This window comes from Cyclopterus lumpus, chromosome 7 (genome assembly GCF_009769545.1).
Source record: "Cyclopterus lumpus isolate fCycLum1 chromosome 7, fCycLum1.pri, whole genome shotgun sequence".
NCBI lineage: Eukaryota > Metazoa > Chordata > Actinopteri > Perciformes > Cyclopteridae > Cyclopterus > Cyclopterus lumpus.
Window position 1 is genome coordinate 18638337 of NC_046972.1, and position 26526 is coordinate 18664862.

A 26526-nucleotide genomic window follows, 5' to 3' on the forward strand; every position below is an offset into this window, starting at 1 on the left:
CCATCGATTTGTTTTTAAGATAGTTCAGTCTTTAAAAAACAAGTCATAAAATAAATCAATAAACGGACCGCTTGCAACTGTAATGAAAGGGAGACTCACTTTTCTCGTGTGTCAACATGTATTAGAATAAATCTCCAACCAAGGGGCCCTGAAATGACTGAATTAAAGATATTATAACAAGAAAGGCAATAAGTAAGGTGACTCAACTCTCCCTCTGCATCAGCTGCTGTAGTTACCAAAACATTAGTGAGCCAGATGTGTGATGACCACAGCTGTACGGTGCAGCCAGGTCATCACAGCACTCTGACTGCAACGTGTGAACTAAAAGTTTAATATGTTCTGCTTTTCAGATTACCAGCTCAGAGGGATGCAGCATGTTCATATGGCTCGTAGATACATTTCATCTACACCGAAAAGTTGTATCCCACATGTTGTAATCCACCCAGCAACAAGGGTAAACATTACATATATTTATTTATTTAAAAAAATGCAAAGGAACAGAAGCAACTTAGACTAATACTTTGAACAACATACCTGACAAAAAAGAATCGATTTGAGATTAGATGGTGAGACTGATGAATGTCAGAAAAACAAACCTTGATTCTTTGTGTTCTAGATTTTAAAAAACAATCCTGTTTCATTACAAATCTAACAATACTCTCAAGTTAAAGTTATGCACTAAACAAGTATATTACAAGCTAAATGTCCTTGAAGTATCAAGTAATCAATACAGAAAATGTATTTTACTTTGAAGTAAAGTACATGTACTTAAGTAAATTACCTGAGTACATGCACTTTGTGAACTACATTTCACCACTGGAGGTGACACAGGTGACGTCCCAGCTCTATAAAACAAACATGCATTTCATTTCCTGGTCAGTGTTCAAAGGATTATCACTCATTTATCTTTTAATTTAATCTTTATTTGGATCTCCATTATCTCTCACAAAATGGCTGTTAGTATTCCAGGGATTCACACTAAAACAAGAACAGCAAAAAAACAAGAAAATAAAAATAAAAACAAGAAAAGGCAAAGCACGCCAAATGTAAGGACCAGAAAATGAAAGGTCTGTGAAACAATAAACAATAGTTGCTTATAATGGACAAACTAATATAGCTGGCAGACATGTCTAACAGTCCCCATGCTTTGCATCACGCTAATCACCTTTAATGGGACTGTTAACATGCTCTATTCTTCCTAGAGAGAACTTGTGAACGAAAGAATTTACAGCATCTCCTCACTATAACTGGATTAAGTCATTAATCAGCGTATGGCGTCCTTATGGCCCAACTCCCTGCAATTCTTAACTACATGAACTAAGTCGCCACAGGGTCTTTTCTTTTTTTAAACAGACCAAATCTTTTTTGCAAGCTTTTAATAAAGTTTAGAATGTGTGGTTGAAGAGTAACACTTTTATCTTAGAATCAGTATTATCCCTTTTTTAAATCAAAATTAACAATCATATCTCTTTTTATTGTCATACATTCATATCTTATATGTTCATATCATATTTATTAGCTCTTTGGTCATAATTTTAAAGCACATTAAGTCTAGATTCTATGTTTATGAAATGTGCTATAAATGACGTGCACTGTGTTTATTTGTCTTATTGTCCAATGTTATGCACCACCCGCCAAGAAAAATTCCTTGTATGCCCAACATGCTTGGAAATAAATGGTTCTGATTCTGATTAAACTGAAGAGGTTTAAATTGTGCCTTAACCTGGACAGCTGTGATTGGCTCATCCTCGTCCAATCAGCAGCCTCTGCTCCGACGCTTCCGTACTTTGGCACATTCACACCGTGAGAGAGCGCACACACGGCGGAACACGGTGAGTGTCTCGTGAAGCTCCACCCGTACCTACATTAGCTAATTATGTTGCTAATTATCAAGTTGCGTGACTCGTTTGGTTTATTGAGCCGTTCCTTAAATGTTACCGTCTCCGACGGGCCACCTACACGCTCCACTGCAGCTAAACCAGAAGTAGCTTTAGCTTCCAGGCTAACACCAGCTAACGACGAGTTAGCTGACGAGCTATCGGGACGGACTGTTTGTAGTTCAATTAGCTTCATGTCCGGTCTCATCTCACTTGCTTTCAGATATATAGCGGTGTATCCACGCGTTAACAAAAGCTCAACTCAATCATGAGCGAGATTAATGAGAACACTAGTTTTGGGAGTCCAGTGTAATGCTAACTGGCTAGCTAATGGTGTTGGCTAAACATTTATGTTGACCATTAGGTCTTAAAATTGAGTTTATTGTTTGTCAGCTCCCGTTTTGACAACGTTAAACCGGGAGCTCGCGTTTCGTTTCTGTCCCAAGCCAGCATTAGTTAAGTGTATGTGCTGCACAGCTCGTCTTTCCTCTCTCTAAGCTAACAGGGATGTTAGCTCGCATTTGCCAAACGTTGCTAGCCGAATGCTAATAATTGGTAATACATATACTTTTTGAAACTACTTCTTGCACTCTAAGTTAAGTTCGTATTTACGGTGTGTATCCATCAATACGTGATTTTAAGCTTTGGCTGGTCGTTTTCTACGGTGTCGGTGTGCTGCGTTGTGACTCTCAGCCACACCCTTCCTCTAGAAACCAACCAACGTTTCGCTTTAAGTTGTCACAGAAATAAGGTCCTATTAGATAATTGTTTTTAATTGCCGATTTAGCACGATCGTTTTTCGTTTAACAAATAAAAACGTCGTTTTTTTTCTCACTAAATACTTAAAAAAAAAAAAACTTTTATTAAATGAATCAAAAGCTGGTAAAGTGACAATCTATCGACCCCTCTGGACTCTGACACACTGAACTGAAGAGTAGCCCGGTTAGAACTATATATTTTTCAAGTCCACCAGCCTTGTAATGAATGTTTTAGACAATCATGTATTTTTTCTGTATGTTGATCAGCAACAGGTTTCTCGTGCAATACTTTTTGTTTATGTAACAACTCACCACTTGGTGATTTTAAGTAGACTCGTGCAGCACTTGCAGGCATCCCAGAACAGCAGCAGCATCAGAACACTAGATGAATGAGCAAACACTGCACAGCAGAGGATTTTAATAATTAAAAAAAAAAAAAAATTATCTGACTTTATAAGCACATAACCAACAATTCTGTTTAGTTTAGAATTAATCCAGTTTCATTAAGGCTGTAAACACTTAAATATTTGGTTTAATTCAGGGCCAGGTTCCTGTCTAAACAGTTTGGTGTAGTCTTGTCTTCTGGCTCCCAACCAACACTCAGGATCCTTTTTTTTATTATTTGGTTTCCTGCACAGATTTTTAGCAAAATAGTCTATGGTGTCCATTTGAAAACTGGGATGGCTGTTTACATCTCACTTCATGAATGTGGGATGACGTGATCTTTAGCTGTTGGCACCAATGAGACACTTTCATCGACAAAACCAGCAAATGTTTACGAGTAGGTTTGGTGAAGGTTGTCAGCTCAAGTGTTCAATACTTGACATGTTTGCTTCCAGGCTCATATCTAATCGTGGGAGGGCTGAGCTTTCTTATCGGATGTCAGGGCTTAAAAGCAAGTTTTGTGACACCCACACACACTTATTTTTATTTTAAACAGTTTCGGCGAACAAATGCATCAGGCACACAATGGTGTCACCCTAGGTGCAGCCGCCTTGCCATGGTAATGATTTCAGTGCAGTTGTCATGCATGCACCCTCTGATCTCCATTTTCTGTTTGTATGGTGTGCTTGAGTAGAGGGTCATTACAATGGCTCTTTGTAGAGTGCCTCGTGTGCCGGTCTCACTGTGGGTTTCTGGGGATGCTTCATTCGTCCTAGTTAGAATTGCAAATGCCGGTCAAGTGTAACAGAGTGTTTTTTGTATTGTTTCTCAACGTTTGGCAATTATCCAACAGACCTAGTATGATTAGTAGATTCAAAGATGTTCGTGAATGAGATTGTATTGTGCATCACCCCCTCTTTGACATTTTGTATATCAAATGAAAATTTCATTTGTGTTTCAGAATATATAATTTAATTCGCAAAAAGCAATATTTTAAAACTTTCACCACACTCTGTACACATTTTTTTTTTTTTGCCACTCATCAGCTCTGATCTTATTTACCTTCATCTAAATTCCTTTTGAAGTCCACTTCAAGATGGAAATTCTCCCCATTCAGTAAAATCAGCCAAAGTACATTGCAAATTGGGCAGATCTGCTCATGCTCTCTCTGAATGTATCTGAAATGTTTGCAAATGAAACAACAATGAACTGTCTGATTAGTGTTAGATTTGTGACTTTCTCATTGTTCAGTCACACAAGAAAAACAAAACTATGTGAACGAAATGAAATAAAGTTGCGTTACACAACAGAAGACCAGCCTTCTGTATTACTCAAGGGGTTTATGATGCAATTAATATTGGCAGCAGCTGCAAAGTTCCCTGGATGGTAATGGCTTGTTATAAGAAAAAATGTCTTCACCTGAAACAATTTCATGCCTGAGAGTTCTTCTGACTCTTAATATTTTCTAGGCCATTTCGTCTTTGAACTGTTTTCGGCTGATGGAGTTGATGATGGGCCGGTGGCCGTTCTCCTCTGTATTATGAGATGAAGTTATTTGCGGCACTGGAATCTTATGTTCCGACACTGACATTTTTAGGATCTATTTAACTTTTCAGTTTTTACTAAATAGCAAGTTTTTACTAAAAAGGCACGTACTTTTTGTTAATTGCCTGTGTTGAAACTTGACTCACCCGTCTGAATCTTTAGAGTTATGGAGCATTTCTTTGATTTTCTTCGGCTCTTCCTGAATTTTTTTTTTTAGGAGACGCCTGTCGTCGTGACGGCTGAAGTCCCATGGTAGTGGGTGGGAAAGGGAGCTCATTTTTTGGCAGACAAACTGCGTTTTATTCTGCTGATGTCAGTTGTGTTTTCTTATTGTTGGAGGCACTGTTCTGACACGGCGTTCACTCTTATATAAGCGTAGTAATTCAGATTCGGATTGCAAACAGAATCAACTTTACTGGCCAAGTATGTTTACATGTACAAGGAATTTGACTCTGGTTTTATGTTGCTCTCAATGTACTTAACCATTCAGTTTATTTTGTATAGCCCAATATCACAAATTACAAATTTGCCTCAGAGGGCTTTACAATGGTTTCATTTAGTAAGCTGCGCTGGTTATTTTGGTCTCTGTCCCTCCACAGACCCTTGTGCTGTCCAGTGAAGTTGCCCACCATGCGTGAGTACAAGCTTGTGGTGCTGGGATCAGGCGGCGTGGGAAAATCAGCACTGGTGAGTAACGTCTGCTGCAGCACTGAGTGATTATGTTCATTACCTTTTTTTTTTCTCGTAAAACGGTGTTATTGACATTGTTATGATGCAATTCAAAATAATGTAGTGCTCTATAGAATAAATACGAAGGGCAATTCTTTTTAAACGGGAATATAGAGTTGTAGATTGCTTCTTTGTGCCACAAAAACTGCACTGTCGTACCGGGTTATATTCTGCGGATAATATATTCTGGAATGCAATATTTCAACAGGCCACAATAAATAAAAGACTGAGGCATGGGTTGTGCAACCTCAAGAATGTAAATTAGTCTTGCTAAGAAAATGAAAGTGGCTTCTAGTTGGACATTCATGTTGATGATGAATTGTTATATTTTAATTGTGTTTTTATATTTTGGGAAATTTGCCAGTGTCAGTTTTTCATTAATAATAATATACTTGCGTGACTTTTCTGTTCCATTTGTTCATTTCAGACGGTCCAATTTGTGCAAGGAATTTTTGTGGAGAAGTACGACCCAACAATAGAAGACTCCTACAGAAAGGTAGGCTCAGAATCACACTGATCTCCATGCAACTCTGTGGTTTGCTGTTAAAATGCCTCCAATTTTCTTATAAGAAAAATGTGCATGTTTTATTTCTTCTTTCTCCAACAGCAAGTGGAGGTCGACGGGCAGCAATGTATGCTGGAAATCCTAGACACGGCTGGAACAGTAAGTCAAGTCAGGTACCGGATGAAGATGGAAGAAACCGTAAATATAAACATGCTGCTGATGGCTCCTCCTCTCTGTGTTTGATCTGCAGGAGCAGTTCACGGCCATGAGGGACCTGTACATGAAGAATGGCCAAGGTTTTGCTTTGGTGTACTCCATAACTGCGCAGTCAACATTTAATGACCTACAGGACCTGCGGGAACAGATTCTGCGAGTAAAGGACACAGAGGATGTGAGTGTTATATGCTCTTTTAAAACATACTTTAATTTTTTTTTTTTACCATACTGTTGTCTTTTACACTGATATTATAGTCAATGAAGTGGGGTGATTTAGTTTTTACAACAGGTAAACATGGCAATTCTGTTGCGTCACATTAAAACACTACAGTTTTATAAATTACTATAATGCAAGATGTGGAAAATCAAAAATCTCACATTTGAGAAGCTGAAACTGTTTAGCATTTTTGCTTGAACAATATCCTATATGATTAATCAATAAAAAGGTGAAGATTGTCAGTTTGACAGCTTAATTAGATAATCAAATTTTTGGTTAATTCATCTTAAAAATATGAGCATGTTTCCTCCTAAAGGAAATATCTACTATTAATTTACAAACACTTCACCCACCTCTGCTCAAATGTTCACATACTATAGAAGTGAGCAATGTTGTGCTGTGCATCTGGAAGTAAAGAAATAAGATTATGATTATATTGTGTAAATAAACCAGCACATCCTTAAATTACTATACACACACACTGGCATACAGGTATTGTAACAGACTCTCTCCACCTCCCTACACTCATATTTTGCCAAAAAGAGACCGACTGCAGAATAAACTAAGTTTAAAGATGAATATGACTGACTTTTTGGTGTAAATATTGTCAGTTATTTTGGCCACGATAATTGCGTAGTCTAATCTAATAGTGGGGGGTGTATATACAAATCCTCAATCGAATAAAAAATAAATATGATGTATAAAAACTGAGGACATAAATATAGAATGTAAAACAAGATGACACAAGAGAAAAAAATAATAAGAAATAAAGAACATAACTTTGGAAACGCATGGTTTTCATCTGAAAGCATTAGTGTTTATCTTATTGTAGTGCAGGTGAAAGCATTTCTCAACGCACCTCCTCGGTGTGCAGAGGTTCTCCTCAGCAATAACCTTTTATCAGTGTTTATCTGTATAATCTGCCTGTCGCCTCTCGGTCTCATCACTTCCTCAGAAGAGTCGGCTCTGTGGGAGAGAGGGCAGAGCGAATGGGGGGCAGGAACTCTGGGACGGGGAGTAAATGTCAGAGCTATTAGATGCTATCTGCCACCTCCAGTCTTGGTCTCGTCATCTCTTGATTTAGAGCTGACGTGCAGCATGCTGAGTGCTTTATTTATTCATATTGGGTTACTTGATTGGTCTTGATTTCAAGGCTCACTAAATATTGTTCTTGTTCATCTACTGTATATAACATCATAAACCAAGTGAAGCATGCCTATTTGGCCGTGTACAAATGCTGTATGCAGTATATTGGCTGAAAGCTCAAACCTTTTAACATTTCCGTTAATCAGGTTCCAATGATCCTGGTGGGAAACAAATGTGACCTGGAGGACGAGCGTGTGGTTGGAAAGGAGCAGGGTCAGAACCTGGCCCGTCAGTGGAACAACTGTGCCTTTTTAGAGTCTTCAGCTAAATCAAAGATCAATGTTAATGAGGTAAGTTCTGATGCTATTCGTGGGTCTAACGGTACACAGAATATCTGTTTCTGTGTTATGAATGGTTCGGTACAGCAGGGAAAACCCCAAATGGATGAGGATATGCTTTTGTTTTTGATCAGACGGTAGTGCAAGTTTCAACGGTACTGGGGGCAGCAACTATTTTTAAGAAGATACGGAACATTTCAAACACTTCTGTATTGAACTGTACGAACATGCATCGTTGATATTATCAAAATGCATATAATGAATGTATATATTTTCTTTCTCTCGAAGATATTAGTTCTGTGATCGCTGAAATGTTTGGGACCAAAGAACTTTGTCTTGTTTTAGATTTTCTATGATCTGGTGAGACAGATCAACAGGAAAACGCCGATGGAAAAGAAGACTAAAAAGAAGTCGAGTTGCACACTGCTCTAAAATGCCCTCCCACAGCAGCTCCAGGCCAGGTGAGTGGGTGTTGCATCTAAATGTATTTCAGACATGAGCAGGCCAGCCGCTGCACACTGAGCTGGGGCTCATGGAACATTTTAGATGTTTATTGCAGGTTTTTTTTTTAGAATCTTTTAATTCATTTTGACGGCACGCAAGTATTGTGCTGCAATAACGGATACATTTGGTCAAATGTAGTTTAAAGCATCGCTGATTTATGTAACAATAATCACCAATAATGTAAATCTTTTCAGGGGGAACAAGACGTGTTTTCATATGAAGTGATGAAAGAGAGGTGTAAACAAAGTTACTGAAAGCTAATCGTGTGAAAAAACATTTTAGGGCTTCATCTTTTAATTTGATCAGATTGTTTATAGTGTTTTATCCAAATTGTATCACTTTGAGTCTTTCATACATGTTGTGGCGCCACCTGCTGGCGAAATGATGTTACTGTAAATAACTAACATGTTCTGGCCAGTTTTCTACAAATAATGCACTGTACTAATGGTACTGTACTAATTGGACTTAACATTACCAGCTACTGTTTCCCAACACATGTCATGGTGTTTTTTGTATGAGTTTCCCCAGGTTTGTGATCGTAAATCATTGGTTTACAGCCGTTTCACTTTAATACGAAAATCAATCTCTTGAGTTTTATTGCTTGGTTGAAATATGGAATTCATCATAGTGACAGTCACGGCATGTAAACTTCTGAAATTAGACTACACTTCCTTTTTAAAACTGATCATGTAACTTTGGCATCAATAAAAAGCTGACGTTACTAAATTTAAAAGGGATCTGAAAACATGTCCGGTTCATCGTTTTTCAAGTTAACTCGTTAGATGAACTATTTTGTCTGTAAATCCGATGTAATCTGTAGCATGTTGGCTAGAGATCAACTTTGCTTTTGTTTTTGTACAGTGAGAGGACTGTGGATTAGGAAAGGATGTTTTAATGCCTGCATCATGGCGCAACATCTCAAAAGTTGTAGCCAGGTTTAAAACACGGCTGCCAATTTTAGTAATTAATACGTCCGCTAATAGAAATGTGACCTGAAGATTAAAAGCTTTATTAGTCACCCGTCAAAACCTTCCACCTTCAATTGCTCGCTAACCAAATTTGAGTCAAACGAATGCAACAAATATAAAAATAACGTCTGCAGTCCCTATTCTTTTTATGGCAACCGTCAAGCCCTGCAGTTGGAACAGGAGGGCCGGTTACAGCGAGTAAAACCGGTTTCAATGTTCGCACCTGACTGGTGTTTTTAACACAGAATATTTAGGAACCTTTAACATGATGAATCCGTCATCTCATACCGTTTTGCTCTGTTTGTGCGTGATCACAAATGCGATGTGTTTAGTGATCTTGTCAAAATGACTGGAGCCCCTGATGGTTAATTCTGGCCACTGAAGTGTTCAAGAGAACCAGAACCTTTTATTGCCAAGTATGTTTTCACATGCAAGGAATTTGTTGTGGCGGATGGCGCAACATTGGACAATAATATTAAACAATCAACACAAACATATTAAATTTACAATATAAAATAAAGTGCACCGGCAAACATAACGGTACTTTAAACTGTAATGTAAGTTTAAAGTGAAGAATTAAGGCACGTGCAGGGGAGTGACTGGTAGGAAATGGTCCTGGGGACGGCCTGGCCAGTGGCTCCCAGGTTATTTGAGTTTGAGGCGTCTTCTCCAAACTGAGGTTCCGATTTCTCTGCATATCCTTCACAATGTTGAATATCTACTGACGTTATGTTTTTGTCTTGCTTGCAGAAACTCTTAATGATTAACTGTTTCCCAGTGGATCGTGCCAGCATTCCAAGTCCTCTCCAGAGCATTTTTTGAAACAGGCAGACGGATACTTCTTCACCTATTGCAAAATGGCAGGAGACTGCACATACACTCAAGATGCTCTTCTCTGCTTTTTAGCAGCGAAGAAATCCACCTTTTTGTTTTTGTTGTATAGTCAGCCTAATGACAACTCTGTTGTTTTATTTGTTTTTTTCTTCTTCTCCAGGGTGTCTTTCTTTTTGAAATATTAGTGTAAAAGAAGAGACCATGGGTTTAAATCCATATATGGGAACTAAAATGTTTTATTAAAAGTAACATCAATCTTTGGCATATTGTGACAATACGTTTGCAAAAGGAAACCTTGTGAAATGTTGACCTTTTTCATACATTTCTGCACTAACAGTGTCAACAAAGATGCATCATTGTCCATAAGTTACTCGCTCCTCCTTTCAAGGATGTGTATTGATGAGATAACATCTTTCCTAAGTGACTTTGTTTTTTATTGAGAGCTGCAAGCCTTCCATATTTCCCATAATATATTCTACTTCCATTTTTGCATAATAAAGCTAAGGAAATTAGTATTTTATAGACTGATGGGGGGAAATGGTGTGTTCTGATTTGTGTCTTGAGGCTGAAAATATATTGTACTAAACCAACTCTAATATTGCTGTCACAGATGCTTTTCCAGCTTTTATGAATGATTAAATTTTAGTACATTTTCATTATTTTTGTCTTGTTTTTTTCCTTAAATTGGGTTTTCCAAAGTATGAACTGTTTGATCATTTTGAAAAAATAATGCTGGATAATTCATTTTTAAATTTGTTTTTAAATAGTTTGTCTGAATTATAAACAAAACAACTTTAAATAGTTTGATAAATTGTGTTTTCTCCACCGCCAGCAGCTGAAATTGGTAGAGTACTGCTCAGGACACAGGGGGAGGATCAATACTTCCAATAGCGCCTCCACAAGCTTAAAGTGCAACTGTAGTGTTTCCTGTTGGCAGAAATGACAGCCTCAACCCGAGTCACCAGAGTCTTCGCTGAGGAGTTGGCTCGGCTGACCAGCCGTGCAGGTTGTTGAGCGGAAGGAGCCCAGAAAGAGGAACCCTCAGGAGGAGGAAAGAAAGCAATCAGATTGTGGGCATGAAGCCAGTGAAGAGACTCAGATCAGCTGATCCACCTCAGAATGATGGTGAGACACAAAGGCCTCTTTAAAATGGCTGAAGTTACTAGTTATTTACAGATAAAAAACTATATATTCATACATTTTTACAGATAAAAAACTATTCATACATCATATGCCTTTATTTTATTTTATTGTACAGTGTATTGTTAAAGATAAAACCAGTAGTTGGACCAACTTTCTAGTTAGAGACCGTTTACATTTAGTCCAAAGAGATAACGATTTAGTTACATATTTCTTTTAAGATCCAAAGAGGGAAAATCCCCCAAATCTCACACTAAAAAGCAACGTTTTTTAAAAATGGGCACATTTGTGTTTCTTTTTTTCTCCTACCCCAGTGACCGTCATAATTTACTATATGTTGTGACCCTTTTGAGGGGCCCTGACCTTTAGATCAAAGTAGCTCCACTTCAACCAGCTCCAGTAACGAAATGCTACCAACACATTCACACTGATGCAGCAGCATCTAACAATGTACTATACCGGTCACATAGACCATTCTTCTGCTGAACGAGTAGGTTTGTCTTATTCTTATTTATATTTACTGATTTAATTTTGCTGCTGATTTTACTGAACTGGATTTTGAATGCTGGGTATTTCCTTATAGTATGACTTTGTGTTTTACTTACTTCCTTACTGTACTTTACTGAAGTCAAGGATCTGAGTTACTTCTTCCAACACGGGCTAAAACAGAAACTAAAGCGAGATGGTTTCTGATTCACCCATTTCAACCTGCTGCATGATAAACCTTCTCTCTAAAAGCATCGGAATAGACTCGCAGCAGTTATATTGTCGCAATTAAAATCCCATCTCCCTACATTATCACTGCTGTGCAGCGGCGGTGACTCCCAATCTTTCTCACCTACCCTGGCCCTCCTCCTTGCCTCATTTCCCCTCCCTCTCTCCTACACGCATGCATACAGACCGACAGGCTAGGCGACCCCCCTCCCCCCTTCCATCATTTTCCCATCTCTTACTCACTCTCTTCCCTACAACAAACATGGCCGCGAAATCTGATGGTGCACCCGTCTCTCCACGAAACGAAATCCCCCCCGAGTGTCCCTCCAGGTCGGACACGCGTCCTCCCCAGCACCGCCCTGCCGAGCAGCGCTACTCGCTCCCGGACTGCTGCTGGACGCTGTGCGCCCTTTTGGTGTTCTTCTCGGACGGGGCCTCAGACCTGTGGCTGGCCGCGGACTACTACCTCCGGAGGTCCTACTGGTGCTTTGCACTGACTCTGGTCTTTGTGATCATTCCGTCCGTGGTCGTGCAAGTGTTGAGCTTCCGATGGTTCGCCTACGATTTCTCGGAAACCGTCGAGAGCGGCACGGCCGCGGCCGCCGTGGTGGGGGCGTCGGTAGCGGAGGAGAGCGACTTCAGCACCAAGGACAGCGGCGAGCGGGGCGCTGGCCGCTCTGCCGAGGCCGGGGTGCTGCCTGGGCCGGGCACCGGGGGAGGAGCCCGGGGCTGCTGCAGAGCCTTCATATGGCTCTTCCAGGCCATCATTCACATCTTTCAGTTGGCACAGGTCTGGAGGTGAGTCTGAACATAACGGGATCTGAAAGGAGGGGAAACTACACACTCTGCCTTTGTGTGTGTGTATATATATGTATGTATGTGTGTGTATAAATATATATGCATTCTCCACAGTCCTGCATCACGCTCGGTAAACGCTCCCTGTGAAAGCTAAACCAAACGTAATCATTCAGAGAGGACTCTGCCCAAAATGCCAGAATGTCTTGCTGTATTGTTTGACGTGTCTCCAGCTTAGAAAGGGAGAATTAGACTCCACCCAATGCCCCCCTCCCACCCCCCTGACGCGCTTTTAGGTCAATCATCTCCCAGGAAAATCATCAACTCATCCACACCAATCGCCTTATATAGACACATTTTTAAAAATCCCCTTGTCTTTAGGGGTTTTGGCAAGAAGTAGCCTGAGTGCTGAAGGAAATGAATATTCGTAAATGTCATGGGGGTTGCTTCCTATTTGCAGTGAGATGTGTGCCCGCCTCTCTTTCACTGAGCATTTTCAGTTCTTGGCTTGAGGCTCCTGCTCTTATGTTTGCTAAATCCATATTCTCAAATCTCTCAGCTGTTTTTAGATTGAGTCTGTTCCTCTCAGTTGAGCCCAAACATGTTTAATTATCAAGCACACTGTGAGACTGAAAACAAACCGGTGAACAACGTTCCTCTGGTACACGCCTAGTAGGTCTGTAGGTCAGCTACTCAGTGATGATAAGGCAGTGCTCAAGCTTAGAGTGCTCTGATCGGGTTTGACAGGCTTGAACTGCTGCCAGCCAGGAGGAGGCATACAGCTAAACTGTAGAGGGAGGAGGGTTAGACAAAATGTGATGATATTCAAAGACAATTTGTATTTTATAGACATATACAACATTATAGAAGGACATATTATGTGTAAAGATTAAATCAGATGCAAATTGCTTGTTTGATTTATCTGTGAGCCTTCGTAATCTCCCCGTCTGTCTATCTTTGTGGTCGCTCTCTTCCTGCCTCTTTAGACAGCCCTATGGGTAATATATATTGATTTCTCATTTCCTCCTAGAGACTTGGTCTTATATGTTTGTGAGTGTGTCCAGGAGCACATTAAAACATTGTGGCGGCTCAGAATTACCGGTAATGCCATTAAAGCTGTTGTGTGTCCTCCGTTCACTGCCGCTGCTCTCAGACCGGCGTGTCTGCACATTAAGAGGATTACCGCTCAGTGTTTTACCCTCAGCTGTTAACTCCGGAATGATCCGTCACTGATACACTGTTAGTCAGATGAACCGAGATCAATTTGGGCCGGCTACCAGAATTAAATGTCAGCGCACAAGAGATGGGATATGGGGGTTGTGTTACAGACTGAGTGTGTGTGATGAAACTCTGTCTTTGTGTGTGTCCTCCTGAGTCTTTGACCCTCATTGTTGCACGTATACGCTCTATTTTCTCAGTGTGTTACATCCCGAGGCGCACTTTGTGTAGCAGGAAGCAGGACAAAAAAAGGGTTACACAAACTCTCTTGTGGTTCACCAGGCTTGTGTGTGTATATAAGGCTTCTCAGACCCTTCTCCCTAAGGCGTTTACTGATACATTTATAGCCTCAATTCTCGGCGGCAACCAGCATTTTTTTTCTTCAAACAGTTGGGTGTAAAAGTAATGATTTACAGTGGGTATTTACATGGTACAAAAATGTGTCACGTGTCAATGCATTTGTGCAGGAATTTGTTTGCACAGTGCACATGTCAACCTGTGTGTCTACCAAACGATGTGTGTTTGTCATACAAGGTCATCATAGAACAAGCTGAGATAGGCGTGGGACTACATGCCAGCAAAGCTCAGGAGTTCAACAAGAGATTTATAGCGAGCTCTCTTTTCCCTCTCTAACCTTGAATCTGAAGAAGAGATGGAGTGCATTTATTTGGATTTCCTTCCTTTTTTTCCGCAGCACTAACTGATTTTATTTGAAGAGAGATTGCAGACAAGCATTCACCCCCTCCGATGTCTGTACTAAAATTAAAATCACAGAGCTGCTTAGTTTTGTCTCGTCGGAATCCCGGAGGAGCAAGCAGACAATTTTTTGGCAAGAACTACTGACAGCTCCCGGAGTTTGGAATAATGGGTTATGACTTCTGAGAGTTTAAAGTCCAAAGGTTTTTGAAGCACAGTTTTTAGAGTCTGCCTTATAACATCGATGAATGTGTCTGAATTGTGTGTGCCTCTGATACACAGGTATGTCCACGCCCTGTATTTGGGTGTGCAGAGCCGCTGGCACAGAGACCCTGAGCGCCGACACTACTACTGGCGCATGATGTTTGAGAGCGCCGATATCAGCATGCTGCGTCTGCTCGAGTCCTTCCTGAAGAGCGCCCCTCAGCTGGTGCTGCAGCTCAGCATCATTATCCAGGCCAAACAGGTGCTGCCCCTTCAGGGTGAGTGTCCCAAAATGGCCAATCAGCGCATCAGTCAATCACACGTCATATTATGACGATGAGTCACTTATGATGCGCCTCAATCAGGCTCCCAGTGAGCAGCGACATGTATATTCCTGCTGTGCTAAATGGTACGACAGTTACCCCCTGGCCATTTTCATCCGGTCTAACTGCTCTTGCTCATCTCTCTCTCCCCCTCTGTCTCTCCAGGGCTTTCAGCTTCTGCCTCACTGGTATCCCTCGCCTGGATGCTCGCCTCCTATCAGAAAGCCCTGAGGGACTCCCGGGACGATAAGCTACCCATGACCTACAAGGCCGTCATAGTTCAGATTCTGTGGCACCTGTTTGCCATCGGTGCCCGTACTCTGGCCTTTGCCCTGTTCGCCTCTGTGTTCCAGCTTTACTTTGGCATCTTTATTATGGCCCATTGGTGCATCATGACATTTTGGATCATTCAAGGCGAGACGGACTTCTGCATGTCCAAATGGGAGGAGATTATCTATAACATGATGGTGGGCATCGTGTATGTTTTCTGCTGGTTCAGTGTTCGAGAGGGACGCACTCGCTGCAGGATGCTCATCTACAGCCTGACTGTTTTCGTTGAGAACGTGGCGCTCACCACTGCCTGGTATTTGTACCGCGACACTCTTACCCCAGACTTCTTCGCCGTCATCATGGTGTGCGTGGTGGCCAGCAGCTACGCTCTGGGCACCTTCTTCATGTTTGTGTATTACTGTCTGCTGCACCCTGACGGCCCGGTCTCAGGGTGGGGTTATATTGTGGAGAAGGAGGTGCCTCTGGAGATGCTGGCCTCCCCAGCTACCAGCCTCCCCCCTGACGTGGTGAGCAGCCCCCCCAGAACCCTTCAGAGAACTAAAGGGTCAGAAAGAGAGCAGGGCTCTGGGGTGGATGGAGACGTGTTTCAGGTCCGACCGCTTCGGGGAGCTCAGGCCCCAGTGCCCAACCTAACGCCCAGGACAGAGGGGCCTGTCATCCGCATAGACCTGCCCAGGAAGAAGTACCCTGCCTGGGATGCTCACTTCATCGACCGCCGGCTGCGTAAAACCATCCTGGTGCTCGAAAGCGCCGCCCCGGTCACGCCAAGGATTCAGTACCGCTGTCTGGGCACACCCAAAGAAGTGATGGAGTACGAGACCACTGTGTGATGTGCCGGAAGAGGCTCTAACTCAGCTAGAGCCGCGTGGACACCCTGCCTTAAATAAAATGGCAGGTGGATGACTCTCACTGAGTAGTCTGTTTCAGCTACGCGCCTACTTGATTGCTCTCCGTACTGCCAGTCAGCGGAGACAAACAGGTGTGAGAGTGTGGTGTCTTTCTTTTTTTACGAAGGCAAAGTGCTGTGATGTTGTGTAACGATGGTGCATATTTCGGTTTCTGTATCATTTCTCAGATCAGGGTGTGGTACAGGAAGATGTTGACGTTAGCAGCAAACCTGCTGTCCAGTGAAGTTAGAGAGAAGCACAGGTAGGCAGAGAAGTGGAGCTGGTTATCAATCAGAGGCCCAAAGTCCTCCTCAGTGAAAGTGCTTCAGCGCATCCTCGCAAAGCGGTCAACAACCGAGCCTTCAACATGCATGATTATTTATGGCAGCTAGAAATTAAACATCATTGAACAAGATGTAGAAGGGTGAGATGCATTTAAAAGACGGTGAACTCGCACTGAAATTTTAAACACAATCTACAATAAATATACCACAGGCACGGATGATCATAAGCATAATTTTCCATAGCTACTCACTCATGTTGAAGGATTCTCTGAAAATGCTGAATGTAAAAACGTGATTATTTGTGACAAGGCTTCGAAAGCTTCTTAGTAGGGTTGACAACATTCCTGTGGTAAAACATTTTTTAACATTTTTTTTAGGTAAGCTAGAACAAAAAAAGAGATTTGTGTGTTTACAAGCAATCTGTTGTTTTTGGGACACGCCATCACGATTATTCCAATAAGATGCACCTTCATTCAGAATGTGTACTGAACAATAGCTACATTAGGATTTACATTTACAGGATGTATTCTGATAGGACTCTCAACAATTGTATTTTCATACTGCATCTGTCTTACACAGCAAAGGACATTAAGTTCCATGTAAATTAAACTGTATAATGAAGAGGAAGTTACAGAGGGACAGCACTGTCTGTAATAATACTGTATCCATACTTTGTTGTCTGAATAATGTAGAGGAAAAAAAAGAAGAGCTGCAGACTCCAGACTCGGAATAGCTTTGATATTATTGATGGTACAGGCATGTGATACTTGTGGTAGCATTTTTATTTTACAGGATCTGTAATTTCCTTTTAATTTTCTCAAAACGTTCCAAGAAATACATTTCTACTTAGATATGAGTTTTAATGAATATAAAGAGAGAATTTGAGCAGTTGATGTCCAGAGGAATTTCCATGAAAGAACTGCTCTATTTAAAGCCCAACATTATTTATTCATCATCCACTAATTATTGGAAACTTAATTCGTCATATATAATTAATTGAATACTCACCATACTCAACACATTACACATGTCTGACCTGCTGTGGAGTCAAGGTCACACTAACTTTGCATTTAATAAGAATTTATTATTTGGTATTTATATACCTACAATTTGTGCTAAATATCAGTTTCCAGGAACCTTAAAAATTAAATTATTAAGAATTAATGGTCCTGTAAAACAAAGCGATACCATACTTTATTTTATCAGGCTGTTTTTTGTATAGAGTAGTCACAAGAAGGAATATTCTGATATGTGTGTGTGTGTGTTTGTGTTTGTGTGTGTTTGTGTGTATGTGTGTGTGAGCTCATATACCAGCATGTGTATGGGTGTATGTGGAGGAGGGAATTCTGCCATGTACATTTAGGTTCATTTGAAATGTGTCATTGAGATAAGACAGTTTTGTTGTAAACACTGTCCAGTCCGCTCAGTTTTCCCAGATGACACTCAAATAAATAAGTAATAGCCCACTGAACACCTTTACCAACCCTGTTGCAGTAGAACAGAAGAAAGAAGAAGCAAAGCCAGAGAAGCTTACATGATGGTGCTAACTGTTTGAGTCCATCACATAACTACCACATGGTGTACCATAAAATGAGCGTGTTATGGCAGGAATTTGGGCGAGGCTGTACCTCAAAACACAAACTCAAAGCTAGAATCAAAAAGCCTTAAACTGTTCATACCAGACGGTTGCTGTTCAAAACAAGAAAAAAAAAGATTAATGAGAAGGTGAAGACAATTTTATTATGTTGTTGTTGCTAAAATAAAGAGCAATGTGTTTACCTGATTTTTGCTTTAAGTGCTTATTTAAAAAAAGAAGTTTTTTACACAGAAACAAGACACTTTCAAACACAGCGTATAGACAGACACACAGATATGCCATACATGTTGCCATCCATGGAGCATGCTGCTAGCATGGCTAAAAACACTAAACATTGGGCATTTCATTTATTAATTTGACTTTGATTATAATTGTAAATGACATATTTCTAAATAATGGCCATAATGCACAGCATAGTTTTGGTGATACCATATCCGCCCGCCCACGATTTTGTAATTTGTGCAAAATTGTTGAATCTAAACTCTTTCATGCGTTCACAGTTTCACAGTTTAAGATTGGCGGTTGCAAATGCAATGTAGTTCTCAAAACTAAGCATGTTCAGGGTTTCCAGGATGTGACAATTTGTTTGATCTTATTGGCCTTTTGTCCTTATTTTTATTGCACGATTGTATAACCTCTTTAGAAAATCATTGAGTGCAAATAGATTTTGTCTGCATCAAATGTTAGACAGTTTCCGAATAGTCTAAATGTGTACAGATGGACTTTTACAGATTTTTTTCAGGTGAGGGTCCAGCATAAGGCCCAGGTGATCTTTGAGGCTTGATGGATTGACTGGATGTTAAAATATATAGGTCAGATGATGTGTGATGTCTACCAGAGGAAACGCTTAAGGAGACTTGTTTTCATATTAAGTGTCAAACAAGCCAATGGGCTATTGCTTCCAGTACTATTTATTATCTGTTACTGCAAAAGCTGTTGTAAAAAAATGAGATCAATCATTTCCTATAATTATTAATTAATCAGAAATCAAATTTAAATGATGAAATTAGTAAATACTTCCTTTGTTTCCATGGCAGCGCCCACTATTTTACTACACCCAATCAACGGCGAGCAAGATACATAATTTCCACCGCTGCCAATCGGCGCCAAGAGGGGCGGGGCTAATGCTGTGCTACCGGTCTCCAGTTGCGTTCAACGGCCACATTTCAAACTAGAATGGCGACTGCTGTCTGCGGTCTGCAGTCCACCGGCAACAACAGCAAACCAGTGAAAACACACCGAGAGCACCGGAGGAAAGCAAAGGATTCTAGAAGAAGACAAGCGGCGTTGTTGTTTCTAACTAATATCTCACTCGACGGACGGCCCCAGTGTCAGCTGAGCGATGGAAACGCCGACCAAAGAGCCGCGGAGGAGCAGCGACTCGGGAGCAGAGACAGCGGCGCAACGCTCGAGCCCCTGCCGGCGGTTAGCCAAGAGCCGGTCGTCCAGGTGACAGAACCCACCAATGCCGGAAGTGGCTCGTCCTTCAGTTTCCCCGGGGTGGTGGTCTGTCCAACCCGACCTTCTTCAGTAATGTCTCCGGGACTTGCCGGGGCGTCCGCTGTGGGGGCCAACGATGTATTTTTGGAGGGTGGTAGTGGGGCCGAGACGCTAACCCCGGACACCCCTCTGTCTCCTGTTACCACCGGACAGCATCCCTGCTCCCGTGTCAGGTCAACGCCCGCCGCTATTAGCCCGGTCCCGACCGGTAATTCTCTGGATTCACGACAGAGGTGAGTGTATCAGTGGTCGGTGTCTCAACATGGGCCTTTAAAACCGTCCAAGTGCTCACTTCCGCATAAAATATAACCAGCAGGTATAAAGACAGGAAGTCACTTTCATTCTCCTGTACTTATGTAGCCTTAGTAAAGTTCCAGTATGCTCTGCTTTAACCTATAAAATATGTTTACATAATATGGGATGTATAGATGGAACATTCTAGGGTTATTTCACTGTATTCTCTAATGTTACTTGATGTCTTAGACATACATTATAGTCACTGGCCTGCTTTAAAATAGGAGATGACTCCTGTGTCAATTGTCAGCTTTATGGTGTGGTTTCTTGTTTAGAGAAAATACCTTTTTATAAATCTTGACTATCATATTTTGCTTTTACTCAGAATCTATGATGAGCCACATCAGGTGAAGGTCCTTTTTATTTTGTTACATTAATTAAGTGTTTTTTCTTTATCATCTGTTATGGTATTCAGGTTGAGGAATGTCTCTGGTTCTCCTGGACCCAAAGTGCCAAAGAAAGTCCACTTCATCAAGAGTATGAGACAGTACGATACCAGGGGATGTAGGTGAGTCTCCAATTTATATTTACAAATACATTTATGTGTGTGTGTGTGAGATAAAAAGTTTCCTGTTAAAAACAAAACAAAGGCTGCTTTATTTTGTTATCTGAAATATGCATTCAGCTCACAAGCAGTGTTATACTCTTGTTAATATTGTAATAAGCTGCTTAGCTCTGGCACAAAGAGTTAGTTTGGCCTGCAGAGAATATTAGCAGTGCAGCTGCTGCGTGGCGACAGCTACAGTACATGTAATCACCATTGGAAGCTTTGCCAAAACCAAAAGAGGTGCTGTGTAGAATTATAACACCCTATACCCAATAGGACTAACGAGTGGTATTTGTTTTGGATTTATTTTCTGGAATATTTTCTATCTCACTAAAAATCACGTATCATATTTTTTATCGCTTACCATACTATGTGTTTTTTAAAAATTATTTTACATTTCTCCTCCACTCAACTAACATTCCATGCCCACCCACATACATGAATATGTGTCATGTGTTTTCTGCTGTGTGCAAAACAATGATGCAGCAATCCTAAATTACCCCTCAAGTCTTACTTTCTGTTTGAGGCCGTGCATGTTACTAACTAAGCTGAAGCAAAGCTGTCTAGGTTATGTTCCTAAGCTTATTAACACAAGTAGATTTTTGTGTTGCTGTATTGTTCCTAGTAAGAGATGTATTATCGCTCTCTGAGACCCAGGGCCTGCTGACTGTTACTGATTAGTGTTTTGTGAGCAGCTGAAGTTGTGTTCAGTGGTTGTAAGTAGACTGAGTGATTTGTCTACATATTTAGCAGAACATAAGAGTTCTAGTGACCGTAAACTGTGTTTGTTGATGTTCGTCAGTCCATCTGGGAGCCCCAGTTTATGCCTTGTGTGTTTACATAACCTTTGAGCAAAGAGATAAGCATAAGGTTCCAGCATTAAAGCCAAAATCACTGTCTACAGCTTCTGTTCAGGTTTCAATTTATCGTCTCTTATGATGATTAACTTTGTTTGGTTAATTGTATAGACAGAGATTTTGTTGACCGATTTTAATCATTCATCAAGCAAACATTTTAAGGGGTCCAGTTTCTCCAATTTAAAAATGTGTATATGTTATATTTCTATTAAAATGTATATCTTTTTTATTTTTGGGAGGAAAGGTATCACTGAAGGCACTGGACTAATGATTGAATGAGACTCTGGCACTAATTGATTAATCAAGAGAATAAATTGCACATGAATTGATACTGGTTTGGACTTGTTTTATCAGAAAATAGTGAACAATTTCTGTCACAGTTTCCTAGAGTGCAAAGTGACTTGTCTCTTGTTTTGGCCGGCCAGCCATCCATAACTTTAAGATTTTAAGTTAATTATGAAAGAAGGCCAAGTGACCAGAAAATAGTCGTTTTACATTTGGAACATAATGGAAGCTGTAGCCTTTGATTTGTTTTGTATTTTTGCTTTAAAAGGACAATTAATTGATCATCAAAATGACTTCTCTCTGTGACTTGGATGTAATGGTATTACAAGAGAGAGGTTTTCTTCCTCCACTTTGAGCTTCATGTAGTTTTTGATAGCGGTTCAGCTTTGGTAGTAATTCCGATCAACATAGAAGTGTGACTGGTTTCGTAGCCACTGTAGCTCAATTGACAATGAATATTGTGGGGAGAGTAGCAGTGACTGTAGCTGTTGCTTGTAGACTGACACACCATCTGTTTTGTCTGCCTTAACTTGCTGTGTCCTGCAGGATCGTGCTGATTTGTGCCAAGCGGTCGCTATATGCCGCTTTCTCAGTGCTGCCCTATGGAGAGAGTGCTCACCTCAGGTACAAAGAAAGCACCATCCCAAGCAGAGTGCACCCACCCATCGCTTTTATGTTTTCATCATCCTCCTGAGTGATTTGTCATCATCATTGTCAGGAAAGGGCAGTGTGACTTTGTTGTGTGGTGAGAATGACACCAATGTGACTCTTTCTGAACAGTGATCCTAAGCTGGAGGCACAGAGACAGAGGTTGTCTTCTGTTGTGGCTGCTGACCTGCTTCCTTCCCTTGAAGGTGTGGAGCTTGGAGACTGTGGCAAGGTAAATGTCTTCCTCGGACTATGAGGAAGACCCGAGATACTCTCATTACTCAGATATACCTGCTTGATTCGAAGGTTGCTGACGGTTTCCTTTTCGCTTCTCAGACGGTGTCATACGCTCAGTTCCTTTACCCAACCAATGCCTTGGTGAGACAGAAGAGCGGCGGCGCACCAGAGAACTGCACAGCTCAGACCCCCCAGTCCCGTTTCCGTGGCAATGGGCAGAGGAACTTCACCCCGGCTCGTCTGAACAACAGCGTGGCACAAGACCCATGTATGTCTCAAATTAGGACCAACGGGCACAAATGTGCTTCTTCACTGTTGAACTGATAATCAGATGTTATAGCACACTGTCTTTTCTGTGTTTTTCAGCTACAGAGGAGGTGGTAGAGTACAATCCTAACCTACTCAGTGACCCTCAGTGGCCTTGTGGGAGACACAAGAGGGTTCTGATATTTGCATCATACGTGGTGAGTTTGTTCTCTTTACTCGGTACATTTAAATGACGTCAACAATTCAGGATAAAGTCACATTTCTCTAGTAAGCAATTTTTTTTTAAAAGATAATGTAAACAATAAATCTATTTTTTTGTTATGGGGTAAAGGATCATAGTAAAACATTTTCTTCACAGATTTGTTTTTCTGCTTTTTACAAGTATGTGTGTGCATGACAGACTGCAGACTGAGAAAGTAAGGAGGATATTACATCTCGCAATTCGTCTTTATATTTTAAATAATTCCATCTAAACTTGGACTACAACTGAAATGACAGGGTCTCTGCAGTTCTTGAAAAGTTTTTAAAAGCACTGAATGCAGTTTCCTCAAAAAAGGCGAAAGGTTGGATTAAAACATATTCCTCTTGCCCGTTGTCATTTTAGTTATAACATGTTTGATAATGGGCTGTCGGGAGATATTCACACATGTTGACTATTTGGATTGTGCATGTTGAAATTTCTTTATGGAATCTTGAAGGTGGCCGCTTGGTATTTCAGTCACCTGTTAGCTGATAGGCAAACGCACCGCCCAAAGCAATATAGAGCAAGCTGTTTCCCCCTCTGTTGGGGGGCCTGTTTAGAGTAGTGAGTCAGCAGTCAATCAATGACGGTATCAAATAGGCAATACAAGTTTTTTTTGAGAACGTGCAAGTCACTTAAAAGACTCCGCCATAAAAGAGCACCCAAAATATTATGCAGTATAGTATGTAAGTTTATCCGTGGACAGACGCAGTGATGCACACAATCCCTCAAGCGCACACACAAGGTTATTTTGTTGTTTTTTTACATCGGGTTGCACAACAAAATACAGGTCGCGGGCCCATTCTGCTACACAAAATAACACAAAAAAATGCAAACACACTGGTTATTTGATTTCAGGTACAGGTCTGTTTAATTCAACCTGTAAATGAATCGGCTATAATCTGTAAAATGAAGCAGATAAACCAACTTCTAGCTCTGTGAGAGTTCACATGATTTTAATGCTGCAGAGTAGATCCCATCGTGCGTGCGTGCGTGCGTGCGTGCGTGCGTGCGTGCGTGCGTGCGTGCGTGCGTGAGACCGTCCTTACCTACAGGGACAAAAGAAAAAGCAGAACTGTAAAACTGTTTTTCATCTCTTCAGACGACTGTTGTTGAGTATGTGAAACCATCTGACCTGAAGAAGGACATGAATGAGACTTTCAAAGAGAAGTTTCCTCACATCAAGCTCACTCTGAGCAAGATAAGAAGGTACAGATTCCCTCTGGAGTTTCAAAATGTCCTCTTAGAGCCTTTTGTACCTCATCACATTTCATTTCCAATTTTAATCTGGTTCAAACGCACTCTTTCTTAGAAAACTAATCAGTTAGTGACTTCTCTCTTGCCTTCAAACTAGCCTGAAGCGGGAGATGCGGGCCATGAGTGATGACTGCGGTCTCCAGCCGGTCACCATAGCGATGGCTTTTGTTTACTTTGAGAAGCTGGTGCTGCAGGGCTGCCTCAACAAGCAGAACCGGAAGTTGGTGGCAGCTGCGTGCGTGTTGCTGGCCGCGAAGATCAGCAGCGATTTGCGGAAGCCAGAAGTCAAACAGCTCATTGATGTGAGTAAAGTTTCCATAGAACATGGACTCGATGTGCAAGAATACATTTTTATTGATCCCCAGAGTGGGAAACTTGCTAATCAGCTGATACGAGTAGTGATCTCATTCCAGTGCGTTAGAAACGAGTTCAACAGGTCATAATTCCCTCTCCTTATATACTTTTCAAATAACTAATACGTTTTTCGCCAGAAACGTTTAAAGTAATAAAGCATGTCAAAAAGTCATAGTATTGTGTGAAAAAAAAAGTAATGTGTCGGAAATCTTTATAAAAAAGTAAATTTAATTGTATAGCATATTGTTAAAAACAAATTTCATACATATGTAAAAATAAATAATCAGTTTGTCGAAAAAATGTAATAAGTCATATTTTTGTCAACATTTCACAGTAGCATGTTGAAAAAGTAATTATATATCTCTAACGTCTCCAAAGTTTATAAAAGGTTGTCGTATTACATGTCAGTGTCATAATGAAATATGTCAAAAAGTCATCATAATCTGTTTGTAAAAACAGTTACAAAAACAAATCTCATAGTATGTCATAAAAATAAAGTCACCGCCTCATCTCCAGTGACTCGCTATGGACAAAATAAACCTGCAGGAGCATCAAACAGATGCTTAATATATTTCAGTGTTCATGATCGACACATTTCGTGCTTTCCTTTTTAAACTCTTCCTCTGTTTTCTCCGTGTGGGCGAGCAGAAGCTGGAGGAGCGTTTCCGCATCAACAGACGGGAGTTGATTCCGTTGGAGTTCCCGGTGCTGGTTGCCTTGGAGATGGGCCTTTACCTACCAGAGAGTAAGGTTATGCCACACTACCGCAAGCTGGTGCAGCAAGGCTAGGACTTGTGTGTGTGGTAGAGTAATCGGCACTGTTTCTGTGGTGGAGCGACCCCTTTTATAAGCTGTGGTGTTGAAACAAATACTTCTGATACTATTTATTTTCGGTCGCTCACTGTTTATGAAGGATAACTAGTTTACACTCATATTTTAGACTTGTATGTGTCTCCGAATGTCTTTTTGTACGTGTGACGTTGCTAATGCAGTCATGAACTCTATGTTAGAGATGTTTTGATGAGCACGTTAATTGTGCTTTTATTTTAATACGTCCTAGTGTTCTTAAACTATTTAAATTAAAACATACGCTGTGATGTTTGCGGAAGACTCGTCTCCTGCACATTTCTCATGACTACAGTTGGTAGCGTACTTATGAATTACAAGGAACCATACTGTTGATTTTTGTAAATGCCTTTTTAAACACCACTGTGACATTGAAGATGATTTTAGCCAAGAGACTGACACTGTCGATTGTTGGTGAAAAAGATCAGAGAAGAACATAACCTTCAATTTAAGTTTGTTCAATACTTGTATGTTCAACAATACTCCAGCCACATTCATATTTATCTTGTGAATAGAAAATATTAGTTCACACTCATGTGGCCAGCTGTGTTCAGACTGTGTGCCGATGTACAGTACAACTGTTGGAATAATATAATATGTGATGCTTTTAATTTGAATGTCATTAACCAGAGATGTTTTTATATTTTCAAAAAGAAAACACTGGAATTTATTCCTGTCAGGCTAGTTGACGCATCTTTCAGTTCTCAGGTGTTTTTACGTTCTCATGTCTTTGAATGGCTCAAATCTAATCCAAAGAGATTATAATTATATGTATTACCGTTGCTGTGATCACTGAAATCACCTGTGCTCCCATTGTAAGTGAATGGAAGGTAACTGATTGTACTGCTAACAGATCACATGACTGCAGTTGCCACTTAATGTGTAGCTCTTCAGATTTAGGTGTTTGTGTGTGGAAAGAAAAAGTGCCTAAAACTTCAGCGGCAGAGAAATTGTTACCTATGAGTGACATTTGAGTATTGCTGCTGTAGAGATCTTTAAGTGTTGTGGTTTTTATTGTGCTGAAAAAAATAAATGTATTACGATAAACATCCAAATAGATATGTAACTGCAGAAAATGTTGTA

At 40.7% G+C, this 26526-nt stretch overlaps 3 protein-coding genes across 4 annotated transcripts; all 3 read left to right on the top strand.

Annotated features, from left to right (window-relative positions):
- Positions 1–1741: 1741 nt before the first annotated feature.
- Positions 1742–10620, top strand: rap1aa (RAP1A, member of RAS oncogene family a). Its single transcript, XM_034536850.1, has 8 exons — positions 1742–1832; positions 5164–5251; positions 5721–5789; positions 5901–5957; positions 6049–6189; positions 7524–7667; positions 8001–8116; positions 9878–10620. The coding sequence occupies exons 2-7, from the start codon at positions 5195–5197 to the stop codon at positions 8085–8087; spliced, it is 555 nt and encodes a 184-aa protein (XP_034392741.1). The 5' UTR covers positions 1742–1832; positions 5164–5194; the 3' UTR covers positions 8088–8116; positions 9878–10620.
- Positions 10621–12077: 1457 nt separating this feature from the next.
- On the top strand, positions 12078–16251 carry zgc:198371 (uncharacterized protein LOC497072 homolog). Its single transcript, XM_034537446.1, has 3 exons — positions 12078–12613; positions 14807–15006; positions 15217–16251. Exons 1-3 carry the CDS (start codon positions 12078–12080, stop codon positions 16170–16172), a joined length of 1692 nt encoding a protein of 563 aa, XP_034393337.1. The 3' UTR covers positions 16173–16251.
- Positions 16252–19250: 2999 nt separating this feature from the next.
- Positions 19251–26350, top strand: cables2a (Cdk5 and Abl enzyme substrate 2a). 2 transcript variants are annotated; one of them, XM_034536773.1, is made up of 9 exons: positions 19251–19843; positions 20320–20412; positions 22140–22217; positions 22374–22473; positions 22578–22746; positions 22845–22942; positions 24089–24195; positions 24341–24545; positions 25246–26350. In XM_034536773.1, the coding sequence occupies exons 1-9, from the start codon at positions 19287–19289 to the stop codon at positions 25384–25386; spliced, it is 1548 nt and encodes a 515-aa protein (XP_034392664.1). In that variant the 5' UTR covers positions 19251–19286; the 3' UTR covers positions 25387–26350. The 2 variants fall into 2 exon arrangements, with proteins under 2 accessions (XP_034392664.1, XP_034392665.1); XM_034536774.1 differs by lacking the exon at positions 22140–22217.
- The last annotated feature ends 176 nt before the right edge of the window (positions 26351–26526 follow it).